Source organism: Amblyomma americanum, chromosome 2, assembly GCF_052857255.1.
Source record: "Amblyomma americanum isolate KBUSLIRL-KWMA chromosome 2, ASM5285725v1, whole genome shotgun sequence".
Lineage (NCBI taxonomy): Eukaryota > Metazoa > Arthropoda > Arachnida > Ixodida > Ixodidae > Amblyomma > Amblyomma americanum.
Genome location: NC_135498.1, coordinates 21011210 through 21027100, shown reverse-complemented (window position 1 = coordinate 21027100; position 15891 = coordinate 21011210). Strand labels below are relative to the sequence as shown.

The following is a 15891-nucleotide window of genomic DNA, read 5'->3' as shown; positions in this document are numbered from 1 at the left end:
ACGCCATTCACGGAGAGTCGGCCGGCCGTCCGGCTGCGCTTGCTTCGCTGCGGCCCGCGCTTTACGGAACCACAGATCAATGTAATCTTCTGCCAGTACCGTTTACTTTCTCTCGTTCGGGCGTACCGTGTAATGCTTCAAGCCTGTATATTAACCAGTTTTGGCATGGTACTTCTTTCGAACAGCACTCAGCACACAGCCTGGTAGAATCCGTCGGTTGTTCTCCCCAAGCCTCTCCCACGTTAACCAGACAATCTGGAGGTACGCAGCATGTCGAAGCTGCCTGCACAAATTATGTGCATCAATATTTCTCTTTTCGTTATATTACTTTCTTACCTGTTTGTAAACGCTTTGTCTTTTCCAGCTGGTTGACATCCTTGCTGAGCCAAGGCCACTTCCAGCACTGTCTTTGAGGCACACAGTCTTAAATTCTTTTGAGCTCGTTACGCATTGTGTGCCTTTCGGCTTTTTCCTGATAGCTTGCACCTCGTGGCAGCACAAGCAATTCTCTTAATCTTTCATCAGCGCGGAGCACATGCAACTGCACCTAACTGAACAAAAAACCGATTATATAAGCCTAGTATAGTTGAGCAAAGCAAACATTTGCATTCATGAGCGCTTGGTCATGACTGACGATCAACAATGGCGCCAGAATTCATGCAAATTTGTCCTTGAGTCAGGACGGCAAAGTTGTCGAGCTACGGTACGCATATATCTGCCGCAAGCAATGCGGCCAGTTATCTCGACACGCAACGGCAGCAACTATATATATCTCGCAGCACACTAGTTTTGATGAGCAGCACTGCGAGCTCCGAAACGCAGCCATAATTATTTTTCAAAAGCGTGTTCAGCATGCAAAAAAAAAACAACGTACGGGGGTAAGTGCAGAAGAGTCATGGTTGAACAGTAGTAGCCCGAACATGCGACAGTAGGAAAGCGCACACGGGAGCTTCCTCCCGGTCGCCTCGTCTCATCGCGCTGCAGTACAGCAGTGAACCCACTCGAACTCATCCAGTTTGGCATTCTTTTGTAGTTCTAAAAGGCGTTCGGGAGTAATTAGGCAAGTAACTATAAATAAATGAACAAACAAATGCTTTACCTCTCGTGACTCATGTAAGCTTGCCGGTGGTCTGAATTAGATCATGTTTAGAGGCGTTACAAGAAGTTGGTGGCCAGGTTTTATGCAGCAGCGGTACACAAAAACGTTTCGACGCAATTTACTTTTTTTTTTTATTGCCATTTGCACCTACACAAAAGATATGCACGCGCATGCAATTACGCAAAACATACGTATCAGCTGAGATTTGGTTTTCGTGTTACCATGGTAGGACGTGAAAGGCCCATACTGGGTTAACGAAATTTCCGGCTTGCAGGCGCTCCATGCGGTCGCTTCTCAATTACTTATCTTCTTATCAGGCGATGGCACCAGTTTTCTGTTTAGTCTGTATAGTTCTCAACGATTTCGGAATAGGTTTGTGCACGCTCGTTCAGGTTCCGACAGTCCGGCGGTTCCACAGTTACCCGGAACCAGAGAATATGGGAATGCGCCGACTACCCTGGAGTCGACGAAGATATTGACAGCAGAGAAAGCTGGGAAGCCCTGCTGCGCAGCGAAGAACCCGCTCGGCAGAAACAAGCCAATCCACCTAGCGGCTGATGCCGCGAAGAGATAAAATCTCTTTGTTAACCTTTAGTCACGGAGGCTCCAGCCCCCGCCCTCCAGGCCTGCGTGCCGGGGGCGGTGAGTAGTAAGAGGGCTTCATTTCCGGTGGAAATAAAAGCTGTCATCCACCCATCCATCCAGTCGAGATTTCCAACACATGAAAATGTCGCGGCTTGACTTTCGCTGCCGGTGCACTCCGCGGCATCGTTGGTTCCGCCGTTTTCTGAAGCTGCTAATGGCTCGAACATGTATGGCGAAATTCCAAACTGTTCAACACTGCTTCAATTATCCATAATTTCCAAAACGTAGTCCTTAAAAGCCAGCTGAAGCAACGCGCTACGCAGCAACGCTGTCGGTGCTGGCCGTAAATCCCCGTGGATGTTGTCACGACAGTTCCGGCCAATCGCGGGCAAGAGCGGCGTTCACTCGGTGCCCTGAGGCGATGGGGCGCGTTTTCTTCTAAAAAACAACTTTTTGCGTTTATTTCCGCTCTTTTCGAATGAGATATTCTTTTTCAGCGGACTAAAAGCTATAAAATGACATAGAGAACTCATTTTTTTTAAAAGTGCTTCAGTTCCCCTTTAATAGCAGGCGGCAGGCCTCGTTGCACTATAAGTGTGTTGTGCGGCGCAGCAAACACCTCTGACAGCGCCGCTTCAGCAGCGGCGGCAGTGGCGTGATCGAATATTGCTTTTGCGTTTAGCAGCGGCTTGGCCGTCGTAGCACTCCGTGGAGGCTCTGTCAGTGGTCATATCGAGTGTGGTGTGCGGGGGTGCATGGTGCTGTGATGGTGGTGAACATGAAAAAAAGAGCGGCTCCGAAGTTAAAGACCAAGCTCGAGATAACTCATTCTGTGGAGAACGGCGAAAAGAAGTGCGTTCTTGCGGACTTATCTGGCATCTCAAGGAGCACTTTGAGTACCATTCTGAAGAACAAACCTGTCATCAAGGCACAAGCACAAGAGACAACGTGGACAAGTTCACAGCATCTTCGGCCCCCTGCATTCAGCGACGTGGAGAAGACGCTCTACAAATGGTTCTTTGTTGTCAGAGCTCGGAACATGCCTGTGTAGGGACTGATGCGTCAACAAAAAGCGAAAGACTTTGCCTGTATCGTCGGTGCCGAAAACTTCGCAGCTCCGGATGGCTGCAAAGGTTTGAGGCACGCTATGACATCGTGGGCGAAACGATCTCTGGCGAATGTGAGACGGCTAACTGCGAGAGCGTCGGAACGTGGTTGGAAGAGGAGTGGCCGCAAATCCTTGCAAAATATCAGCCCAAGGACATCTTTAATGCGGACTAAACAGGTCTAATTTGGCAGATGCTATCTAGGCATACCCTTGACGCATGTGGAGAGCCGTGCCATGGCGGGAAGCAAGGAAAGGCCCGGATCACTGTTTTGCTTGCAGCCAACATGGAAGGCGTTGTGAAACTGCGACCCTTTGTCATCGGGAGATTTAAAACCCCGAGATGCATGAAAGGGTACCGCATACTACCCCTAGAGTATGCTTCGAACAAGAAATGTTGGATAACGCATGAACTTTTCGCGAAGTGTCTGCATGCTCGGGACTGCGAGCTTGCGCGCGAGGGTCGCAGAGTGTGCGTCCGCGTTGATAACTGTACCGCGCACAACGCAGATGTCGCACTCAGTAGCATTGAAGTTTGCTGTCTTCTGCCTAACTCTACAGCCAAGCTGCAGCCTTTAGATCAGGGCGTCATCAAGGCCTTCATGGCAGTTTACAGAGGAGACTGATTGACACTCTTCTCGTGAAGCTTCGTATGAAGCAGCACTTTAAGATCGACCTACTGGGAACAGTCCAGATGCTTAAAGCGGCATGGGACAGCGTGAAAGGCGAAACGATTGCCAACTGCTTTCGGCATGCAGATTTTGTTCCAGCAGAGGCCCGTGCATCAAGTGAAGATGGTGATGGTCCTGACGAAGCAGAAGCAGAGCTCCGTGAGCTCGATGAGGCCTGGAAAGCTTTTTCGCATTTTGTTGGTGACATGCCCGCAACGATGACTATAGAAGACTTCCTAGGTGGCGACAACATCGCAGCGACCATGGCTGTACTGACGGGTGCCGAAATCGCTGCGGGAGTCTCTGAACATCCCGCAGACGAAGCTCAGGCTGATCCTGCAGACAATGAGAACATTCCGACTTCACAAGAAGTGCTTGCTGCATTGGATTTACTGCGCCGCCACTGCAGTGCTATTGAGGGCAGCGGGTTTGCCTTTGTTGAGTGTTTGCAAACTGTGGAACAGGGCGTGATGCGGAATGCGATCAACACAAAAAAGCAGGCGTGATAACGAAGTTCTTTGTTCATAAAGCAGTTCTTTGTGTAAATAAATGGGCGTGACCCAAGTAAGCAACCTCCGAGTTGCTGTGCCTTCTCTGATTGAATTTTGCTGCTCTTGCATGTATTTTTTACGAAATTTTATACTACGAATTATGGGTATAGCAAACTATTTTCCGATTTTTGAACTGTTCGTTATAACGAGTTTTCTCTGCATGCAGCAAGGCGCGAAATGAACGAGCAAAACACAACCAGCATTGCATGTGTTTGTTTGTCCCTTTGTCTGGCACACATGACTAAGTAGTCTTTATTAAAATGGGCCTGGTACGGAGGCCTAGTTATAGAAGAGAGGGAGTAGAAACAATGTTACATTTCACAGACAAATACACTGCTGCAAGCTTGTGCTATTTTCCAGCACACGTCACTGATCCTACGAATGGCACTCTGCACCTGTTCAGTTTCGCGTTAATGTGTGCGACTGGACACTGAAGCCTGGTATAAACCAGCTGTTTATACCAAGATAGTCTTTCATCCCTATTTGACTCCTCAGTTGCAAGTTCTGTGTATGTGGTTTTATGTGGGCTACAGACAACCATGCTCTGAAGATCATGTCGTAATTATGCAGCCAGGGCGGAATTGTTTTTCTCACACATTGTCAGTGCATGGAGTGGAAAACCAGTGTGTTTCCAAGCAAGTTTTTGAATAAAGGCATCTTTCTACAAGACGTGTATACACTATTGCAGCCAAACACAAAACACTTATTGCCTACATTAATGCAAAACGATGCATTCTTGCTGTAGCCAACTGCACAAAGATTGAAAAACAGCTTGTCAAACCACATCTGCGCAGTTGCAAAGTGAACACATAGCACAGAGCATGCAAGAAAGTCCCGTACATGGTCGCACTGCTATCAGCTAAGCTGGTGACCTCTGTATCAGGGAATCAATGATTGCTCTCAGTTGCAAAACGCCATGAAGCGGCTGCTGAATTAGCCCAATAAAGCAAAAATCACTGAACATGCCTCCTGTCTGTGCTCGAAGACAGCGAGCCCCGTGCATTGACTGCTCTGAGGTGTTCCATAGGAATGCCTGGTGTTCCATAGGAATGCCTGCAGAATTGTTAAAGAGCACAGCCCCTGAACACATGCTGCTGCCCCTGGTGGCAATGCTCTCATCCACTCACACGGTGAGGCTGCTCCCTCACCACAGTGTGGCCACACTGTCAAATCATCTCTTTCTTCAGTTTTGATGCAGAGTCTAATTCTAATTGGTTTGGCTAGTGCTTGGCCAAAAGTATAGATTCAGCTTGAAAATGACTAGTCACTTTCACTCATTCAATTTATTTTATATGAGGAAACATATGGTACTAGATGTGTTTAAAGGGAAGCTGAAACGGTTTTCAAATCTCATGAAACCCTGTGGTTGGGAAGAAAAGACCTTGAAAATCGTGTGTAAATTTTTTCCCGATTCTGTCCACAAACAGGGCTGCAATCGCTTCTTAAAAATCCGCCGCCGGCATGCCCTCGTCGCTTCCGGAAGCGTTGGGTGGGGGGACGGCCGAGAGGAAGAACTGCCTGAAGTGACGCCATTCATGGAGAGTCGGCCGGCCGTCCAGCTGCACTTGCTTCGCTGCGGCTGGCACTTTGGCGAACCACAGATCACCGTAACCGTCTGCCAGTGCCGTTTACTTTCTCTCGTTCGGGCGTTCCGTGTAATGCTTGAAGCCTGTATATAAACCCGTTTTGGCATGGTACTTCTTTCGAACAGCGCTCAGCACACAGCGTGGTAGAATCCATCGGTTGTTCTCCCCCAGCCTCTTCCACGTTAACCAGACAATCTGGTGGTGCAGAGCATGCGGAAACTGCCTGCACAAAATATGTGCATCAATATTTCTCTTTTCATTGTATTACTTTCTTACCTGTTTGTAAACTCTTTGCTTTTTCCAGCTGGTTCACATCCATGCTGAGCTAAGGCCACTTCCAGCACTGTCTTTAAGGCACACAGTCTTGAACTCTTTTGAACTCGTTACGCACTGTGCGCCTTTTTGCTTTTTCCTGATTGCTTGCACCTCATGGCAGCACAAGCGATTCTCTCAATCTTTCATCAGCGTGCAGCAAACGCAGCTGCACCTAACTGAACAAAAAAGCGATTATATAAGCCTAGTATACTTGAGCAAAGCAAACATTTGCATTCATGAGCGCTTGGTCATGGCTGACGATCAACAATAACACCAGAATTCATCCTAATTTGTCCTTGAGTCAGAATTGCTTAAGTTGTCGAGCCTCGGTATGCATACATGTATATCATCCACAAGTAATTCTGCTGGTTATCTCGATACGCAAAAGCAGCAAATATATCGCAGCACACTAGTTTTGATGAGCAGCACTGCGAGCTCCGAAACGCCGTCATAATTATTGTTCAAAAGCGTGTTCGGCATGCAAAAAACAACGCATGGGGGTAAGTGCAGAATTTTCATGGTTGAACTGTAGCCCGAACATGCGAAAGAAGGAAAACGCACACGGGAGCTTCTTCCCGGTTCCCTCATCTCTTCGCGCTGCAGTAAAGCAGTGAGCCCACTCCAACTCATCCAGGTTTACATTCTTTTGTAGTTCTAAAAGGCCTTTGGGAGTAATTAGGCAAGTAACTATAAATAAATGAACAAGCAAATGCTTTACCTCACGCGACTCGTGTAAGCGTGCCGGTGGTCTGATTTAGATCATGTTTACAGGAGTTACAAGAAGTTGGTCCAGAGAAAAAAAAAAAGATGCAGGACCAGGAGAAGGTGCACAAGACTGTTCCTGGAAAGAAGTTGGTGGCCAGGCTTTTATGCAGCAGCGGTACACAACAACGTTTTGGTGCGAATATTGCCACTTGCACATGCACCTACACAAAAGATATGCACGCGCATGCACCTACACAAAACATACGTATTAGTCGAGATTTGGTTTTCGTGTTCCCCTGGTAGGACGTGAAGGGCCCATACTGGGTTAACGAAATTTCTGGCTTGCAGGCGCCACCATGCGGTTGCTTCTCTATTACTTAGCTTCTTATCCGGCGGTGGCACCAGTTTTCTGTTTAGTAGTTCTCAACGATTTCGGAATAGGCTTGCGCGCGCTCGTCCAGGTTCCGACAGTCCGGCGGTTCCACGGTTCCCCGGAAGCAAAGAATATGGAAATGCGCTGACTACCCCGGGGTCGACGAAGATAGTGATAGCAGAGAAAGCTGGGAAGCCCTGCTGCGCAGTGAAGAACCCGCTTGGCAGAAACAAGGCAATCCGCCTGGTGGCTGAGGCCGTGAAGAGATAATATCTCTTTGTTAGCCTTTAGTCACGGAGGCTCCGGGCCCCGCCGTCCAGGCCTACGTGCTGGGGGCGGTGAGCAGTAAGCGGTCTCCATTCCTGGTGAAAATAAAAGCTGTCGTCCATCCATCCATCCAGTCGAGATTTCCAACACGTGAAAATGTCGCGACTTGACTTTCGCTGCCGGCGCACTCCGTGGCGTCGTTGGTTCCACCGTTTTCTGAAGCTGCTGATGGCTCAAACATGCATGGTGAAAGTCCAAACTGTTCAACACTGCTTGAATTATCCATAATTTCTAAAGCGTAGTCCTTAAAAGCCAGCTGAAGCAACGCGCTACGCAGCAACGTCGTTTGTGCCGGCCGGAGATCCCCGTGGATGACGTCACGACGGTCCCGGCCAGTCGCGGGCAAGAGCGGCGTTCACTCGGCGCCCTGAGGCGATGGGGCGCGTTTTCTTCTAAAGAACAGCTTTATACGTTTATTTCCGCTTTTTTTTAATGAGATATTCTTTTTCAGCAGACTAAAAGCTATAAAATGACGTAGAAAACTCATTTCTTTCGAAAAGGGCTTCAGCTTCCCTTTAACATTAACCAAACACTTTTGATGGCTTTCCTAAGAAAAAAAAAGATAACTATGTTTCTTCTTTTTAATCTATTTCCGGTCATGGCAACCAAACAATATTGTTGTGAATCTTTGTGCTGTTTGTTTGTTTGTTCATTCTTCAAAGCAGCTGTTCACGCTCCTAGTATTCTCCTTTAGGATGAAAGATCGGAGTGCCAGCTTTTCTTTTGATAACCATGAAACTCTGTGAGGAAAGCTCACTGCATTTGGTGAAACAGTTTACGCTCACTCGCAGAAGGCACAAAGCATATAGAATGTCCTCTTTTCATGTCATGCAGTTCATGTTTTGAGAACGGTGCATTTATAAATTGAAAAGACCATGCAAATAAACATTGCTTCTAGAGACATGACATTTGATCTCAACGTAGTTTGGATCTAGTGTCACTTCAGTCAATGATAAATGGTGAGAAATGCAAAAATACTAGTATGGAAGGTCATATTGTACCGACCTGTGCAAGTACAGGTTCTTGGAGCAGACATGCAGGTGTTTTAAACTGCCCTGGGGGCACTTTCTAGATGACTTGTCTAAACTCTCGTGCTGTTCTAAGCACTGCATTGATCACCATGACAATGTGAAAACTAAAGGTCATGGGAAATACAGAGGATAAAAAGAGTTGATTCACGATAGATGATTCACAAGACAATTGTCTAATTTTAAAATTCCGGTTTAACATCTGTGTTTGCCGCCATAGCGAGATCTTTTAATTTAAGCAGCACACACTGCTTATTTGAAACAATTGTCCTCTTGTGCCATGGAGTACTCAGCAAACAGGATTTCTATGACCTACAGTGGCTAAACATAAGCGTTAGTACGTAGTATACTGGAGTACAGTAGTATTAATATGATGTTTGGAGCCATCCCAGTGATGTATGCATCTGGTGCATCAAACAAAGTTCTATGCTGTCTGTTTTATACAAGCTCAGCTGTGCATTGAGTCCATTTACACAGTACAAAAGTACCTAAGTTGACAGCTTTTATGAGATTTTCTCTTTTTTTAATCTTTGAGTGCGAAATTAAATTTTTGATGTAAGACATAACTTCAGAACACTTTTAACTAGTGTTTGTATTTATGATCCTATGCTCCTTGAGAATCTAGATATTAGATTAATCCAAAGTTTGAGCTTTGAAAGAAAGCACTCCTTTTTTATGGTTTCAGCTTGAACATTTATCAGTTATTACTGCTTCGGTGTAATATTGATCTGATAGGTAAAAGCCATAACAAAGTGTCAGAATAATAGGTATGTATAGGTTTAAAAAATATCTTCAAATAGTAGATTTCCTTTGCAGTGTTTTGCTCACAGTATCCCATGTCTCCTCTTAATATGTTTTGCCTAAAATTTTGCTTCTACAGTCGATACTAGATATATCAAACTCAAAGGGAATCGCGAAATGGCTCGATATATCGATAATGTGACAAAATAAAGTACACAGCAGTAGATAAGCTTGTCTGTAACCTAGAAGCGGCCTGCCGCCCGCCGGCATACTGATAGCACACTGTTCACGTCACTAGGCCTTGCCTGCTTCGCATCAAAGCCACAAGGGGTGGCCTGCCCCCCGCCGGCATACTGATAGCACACCGTTCAGGTCGCTAGGCCTTGCTGTTTCGCATCAAAGCCACAGGGGGTGGTGCTTTGGAACTAGCCATCGCTTATCATAAGTCTAATCCTGTCACCAGTGGACAATAAAGAGCATAATCTGTCATCAAAATTAAAGTACAGTTGGTGTCCACAGCGCCTTCAGTCATCTGGATTGGCTTTACTGCACGACAAGCAGTGTGCCGATTTCCTGCCTCCCAGCATGACAGCTGTGTTGTGTGTAAAATGGGCACGAGAGACCGAAGGCTGCCTTCAAGCGTACCCCACATTAACCTTGCCACAGAGCTTTACAGTGTTAGTGCTGCCAGCAAGGTGTCCAATGCCACATAGCTGACCTTGCTCCGCCCACGAAAAACAATTGCGGAAGCGCCGTCAGGAACAGGGCGATTTGCTTGGACATATCAAGGCATTGTTATGTATCGAATGTTTTGCTAAACATAAATTTGATAAACTCGAACAGCGCTGCTATACTTGGGGTTTTCAAGGGGATGTTCTGAGTGTTCGATGTAAACAATAATTCGATATATCCAAGCTTTATATATGAGAAATCAACTGCATTTGATGTTACTGTGCTCATGCTTTTTTGCTTGTGAGTTACATCTTTGTCTTTTTTTTTTCTTTTTTACAGCACATCTCGTGAGGTCATCATGAAGCCAAGTGATAACTCAGTAGCAATGTACTGCAGCCATTAACTCACAGATGAACTGTACAGTCGGATTTAGAGCTTAAAATAAACTTTTAGAGTTCACAGCTTCGCTTTTGTCCTCTGATTCCGTAACAAAAATATTTTGGATGAAAATGACGGTAAAAATACACTAACATTTTCTTTCAAGGTGTATCTACAAAGTGTTAGGTCTGCTTTTCTGCATAATGCGGCACTGCCACTTTAAGAGTTGGCTTTCACGTGGAGTTCAGCTTGGGGTGTAAAGATATATAGCTGGGCTGGCTCTTATATTGGTTGTCAGAACAGCAACCTGTGACTAAATCAAGTGTAATATAGTGAGAAGCTGAGAAGCTGGTGATTGTGCAAGCTGCACATTTTACAGGGCCAGTCTGCACATGAGCACTACTCCTCCTCTGCCCTCTCCCGAGCTGGCTGAAAACAAACTATGATGTTCTTGATGTTCTAATGCGCATGTAGATCATGTTGGTGCCAGGTGCAAGCAACAAATGGCAGCAGCTTTAACTCATGCATCTGCCACTTTACATGTGTAGTTGGCGGCTCGTGGAAGCAGACCGCGCCTGTGTCGCTCGTGCATGTTTGTTTTCAGCTAGCTTCGTGGGTAGCAGACAAATTTTCATGCACATCTTAGAGGGCTCCACATTTTATGATAAAGGTGTATGAGAGTTTCTCTGGCTTGCATCTCTCTATAGCTTGCCTTTCCCGTGTAACTCAAGCCCAAATGTACAGCATTGTCTTTTCGTACCTACAGCTATGCGGAATTTTAATCTGTTAAGACATACTCGGACAACAATGGCATTTACCAGGAAGGAAGCTCTGCTATCGCTTCAAAACTTTCCTTATAATGCCATAGCACATCATCATAATGTTATGGTCAAATCATCGCGGCAGGGGAGAACTGCTCCTTCCCTAGGGTATTTGCACCCATTTTTCAACCTGGAGGCATCATATTTGGGCACAAAAGACTTTGCCAGCCCTTGCAATAGACGTGGCTCAGAGGATGACACCGCCTCCCTGTAAGCATCTACTTTCAGTATGGCAAACAATTTTGAACTTTCCCTCTCTCCCCCCTTTTGAGCTTTCCCTCTAATTAATAGTAAGGAACTCTATGACCTCAGCCAGCATGGGCGCTCCAAGCATCATGGGACGAAGAGCTACCGACTGCAGAACCACAACTTTTGGCCAAAAATAATGCAAAAATAAACGTTCGATAATGAAGAATGCCCTAACATTCAATATCCTGTCTAAAAATTGTAACAAAGAGCAGAAGAGGATGCGAATGCAAAGTTTGCACCATAATAACGGATGGCTTGCTCTCCTATTGGACAAATATTGTACACCACAAAATCCAACATTTTGTGCTTAACAGGCGCACTTAAAAAAATGTTTAAAAAAATTTTGTTGCCTAAACACTTTAAGAAGTTTTTTTTAATGGCACTTCAGAAAACAAACATTTTATTGGCGTCGTATGCTGTTGCGTTTTCGCTACTATGGCTTTTGCGCAGTACGTTCGCGCTGTGGACGGAATGGGATATCTCAGTAAGGTGACTCTGTGTTCCCGAAAAAATCCGCCTGTTCCGCACCAAGTAGCTCACCGGCCCATGATGCTTTGGGCGTCCATGGTGGTCATAGTGTTTCTTACTATTAACAGTAAGAAACGGGTGAGGTGCGTTTTCTGATTCAGCGCAGAGGATCATGGGAAAGTTGTCTGCTACCGCTACTTCCGGTTCCAAATTTCTCCCCTTCTGGCTTCTCGCTGTGAAGCCTCCATCGCTCATTACACTAATTTATTTGCACTGCAACACCACTTATTGTATTGCATCCTCCCTCGCAATACGAACCTGACATGGACTCTGCTATTCTTTGCCGTGTTTTTTCGCACGAAATGCAACCAAAATAATGTATATGGTAGGAGGCTTTGTGTGCGTATGCAGTGCGATGTGCTGAGACGTGCTGTGCGCACAATGGCATGTGTGGATAGCTTGCCAGCCCACATGCAGCTCTTACATGCTGTGAGGAAAATACATCTATCCCCTGCTAAACTGCACACATTTCAGCCCTTCGCTGGCATCGTAGTGCGGCGAAAAAAAAATATATAACGACCAACGCGTTAAACTAGTTCAACTCACTGCCGTGCATACGCAGAGCTGACAGCCTACTCAGGCATATTATAACCACGACAAAACACACCTAACTTTCGTTATTGTCAATTTCTGCGCTCAGGACGCGTTCATACGCTGCACGCGCAGATCTTACGGAGCTGCTGTACAATAAGCAGTGTCGCAGCACAAATAAATGAGTGAATAAACAATGCATGCATGCACGGCAATCGCTATGCAAAAGCCAGCGTGCGCGAGAAATTTGGAACCAGAAGTAGCTGGCAGACGATTTTCCCATGGTTCTTTGCGTCCACTGCGGAAACGCATCTCACCTACTTGAGTGCAGCGCCGCAACTTTCCCTCTAATAAGAAACTCTATGCCACAGCTTGCGCTTTTTCCAAAGCGTTCTTCGACAGTCTAACTATCGAATCTGTCTGATAACGTTGTTTTTCTATTGCTCCAACTTACGTCTTGCAGTCCTCACTTGTTTTGCCGATCATGTGATAAAAGTCCAGTGGAAACTCAACCAGCCAAGCTAAGCCAGTTCAGGCTTGTCGGCAAAGCGAATGTTTATTGGTGCTGAGCAGACGGCGCAAAACCGCGCGTTTTTTTGCGTTGTACGACGAAATTGGACAAATTTCTGCCTGTAAAACGTCACGTTTGGAGCGCACGAAAAGCGGCGCTTATCGTACGTTATCTTAGAAGCAGAAGGTACCGCAGTACAGTAACCATATCCGCACTGGCAGTGCGCACCTTGAGCTTGTCATCGTTTACCAAAATGGCGAGTGGTTTGCCGGCACACTGGGAAATGCGGACAAGCCGTTCGACAGGTGAGCCGTACTACTTGAACACCCTGACCAAGGCGAGTCAGTGGGAGGTTCCAACAGAGCCTGCGCAAGCGTCGGATGTAAATCTGCAAGACAGAGGCGAGCTGCGATGCTCGCACTTGCTCGTCAAACACCGGGACTCGCGGAGGCCATTTTCCTGGCGCGAAGACAGCGTCACCCGGACCCGCGACGAGGCTCTTGCCCTCGTCAAAGACTACCGAGAGCAGATTGCGTCAGGCAAGGTGACCTTCCGAGAACTCGCGAAACAAGTCAGCGACTGTGTCTCAGCGAAGAACTGCGGAGATCTCGGCACCTTCGGCCGCGGCCATACGCAGAAAGCGTTCGAAGACGCTGCCTTCGCGCTCGATCTGGGAGAGCTCTCCGAGCCTGTCTTCACCGAATCGGGAGTCCACATCATTCTACGGACGGCATAGGACACCATCCCCGCTTGCGGGAATGGCGGTGAACTTTCGACTAGGGCTCTTCTGCCGTCACAGTTTGACACGACTGCGCCTCACGTTAGCTACGTTAGTTGTGTCGCCGCTGTTGCTCTGTCACCGGTGGAACTTTGAAGCCGGCTACACGTTGTATGGCAGAGTTTAGCCATTTGTTGTGATTCAAATTCTCCTCTATATATCTTCACTGACCCTCGGCTCGCGCTGATAGCGGTGGACTTACGACTGCGCTCTTTGGCCGCTGCATTATGGCACGACTACAGTTCGCTTGTTGACTACGTCACCGTTGTTGTTTTGTTTTACTTTTTAACTGAAGCTGCCAAGCCGGGTGCTTGGTGTGTTGTGTTGTGGTTTCAGCAATACTCAACTTCTGTTTTTCATTGTTGTACCTTGTGTTGTACAAGGCGAAATAAAATGTCACAAAAGGGAAAAAAAATGTTCTGTCTCCGAAACTGTCTTTCACTGTGGGCAGCCGTGTGCATATTTAGCCTGATAGACGGATTGATCACTAAACAAGGACTGATCAAGTTCGCTTAGTCAATGGCTTGTTACTGCGTTCCGTGAACGGCCTTACGGGGAACACGCACCTCGCTCTCTCAATGTAATTTCTGAGCATGGTATAATAATGAATTTTTACACGCCAAAGACGATGAAGATTCAGTGTAATTAGGGGGCTTCTGGTTAATTTCTACCTTAATTAGCGCTGAGTAAAGTGCACGGTAACCTGACTCGAGCGATTGCGCATTTCGCCGTGATCGAATGAGGCCGTTGCTGCAGGGATCAAACGATAGCGACCTCGAGCTGTAGTTTGAGTTTCGTTAGGGTTTTGTAGTTTCAGCGTTGTGGCGCCATCCGACCACAATACCTTTGCATGCGCGTATGCATAGACACACTGAACTCGTACACACTAAACACGATAACGTTAAAGAACACACAGCCTGGTCTTTCATTGTTGTACACTGCCGCGTTATGCGCTACAGCACTAAGCGTGCCAGAGCAATATACCGGGTGTTTCAGTACGCACTTTCACAAATTAATAAAATAAAATAATCTCTAAAGAAGGGAACTCAGCTTCCGCGGACGTCAGTAACTTGTAAAATACGTCCTAATTATCTAGCAGATTAACCAGGATTTACTGATTAACTTTTTAATCAAAGAAAGTTGACAGTCATTGCCAATCGCAATGGCGAGTTTGTAGCCACGGTGAAGACGATGCCGTTTTCGTTTTGAAAACAAAGAAAAGGTCGTTCTCTAAATCCCTCTAGAGCGAGAAAGTCAGTGTCGATCTTCTGCGTTATGCATTTCCTGTTTCACTTCGCTGTTCCTTTTTGTTTACTTCTTCCTTCCTCAGCATTCATTTTATTTTCGTTCATGAAAAGATTTATCTGAAAAACTCTCTGTGCCCCCAATTCTTGGCCAATCCCCCTATGTGGGCATGTGTCATTGTGTGAGGGTAACAACAGCAAGTCTCGTGTTTTTTTTTTTTTTTTCGCAACGAACCGAAACTGCTGCTGAAGGACTCTGCCAGTGCTCAGCGCATGGGGAGTGCCGCAAGTCAAGTGAAAACGCACCGTTCGCTGCTGACGTGTTTACAACGACAGCGACGGCCAATTATGCCCTGTTTTCCCTCGCCAGGAGCCCTCGATGCTCTCTGGGCGCTTTTCCCTTCTTCCCGGAGACTGAGCGATGGGATCGGGGGGCAGCGTATATCTTCTGCTACGTAGTGGCACATTAACACGGGCGACTGTGAGTCGCGGACAGCGATGTCGCTGTTTCCAGTCGCACGCTTCACGACAGGAATGGCGAAGTACACTGGAGCGAAAAAAAGCTCGCAGCAAAGTAAAATAAACAAACTCCGACCACCTCTGTGCTACTGCACTAAATGATACTTTCGCTAAGTCGTTTCCTTCTTCATCCAACGTTATCCAACGTCCCGATCTCCAACTGTGCGATCATGTAGCGATGGATCCCACCATGTTCGAATTGCAAGGCATCATACCGATTATCGATTTGAAACTAACATCCTCTAGCGGTACTGATGGTATAAATGGCAAATTTATACGGAATGCTAAAGAGTATAGTTCTGTCATCATGAAATGCATATTCTTACAATCGTGTCATCATGGTGTACTATTGAAGACTGGAAGATGCTGTGGTCATACGAGTACATAAAGCCGGAGGTACACAGAATTCATCTAACCACTGACCCATATCTTTGAGATCAATAGCATGCAAAATAATGGTGCATATATTTACACATCTTGTTGATTTTCTGGAGGATACCAATTTCTTCTCTCAAACAGAGCATGGCTTCCGGAAGTTTTTCTCTTGTGACATTCAATTAGTTTCCTTCATTTA

General features: G+C 46.4%; 1 protein-coding gene and 1 pseudogene across 1 annotated transcript in view; both read left to right on the top strand.

The window, feature by feature from the left end:
• Window positions 1–10224, top strand: part of LOC144120743 (dnaJ homolog subfamily C member 11) — a 50810-nt gene extending 40586 nt beyond the window's left edge. Inside the window, exon 17 of the mRNA XM_077653403.1 lies at window positions 10098–10224. Coding sequence (XP_077509529.1) covers window positions 10098–10120 — 23 coding nt within the window. The 3' untranslated portion in view covers window positions 10121–10224. The remainder of the gene's footprint in view (window positions 1–10097) is intronic.
• A 2595-nt stretch (window positions 10225–12819) lies between these two features.
• Window positions 12820–13948, top strand: LOC144118392 (peptidyl-prolyl cis-trans isomerase NIMA-interacting 1 pseudogene; annotated as a pseudogene).
• The last annotated feature ends 1943 nt before the right edge of the window (window positions 13949–15891 follow it).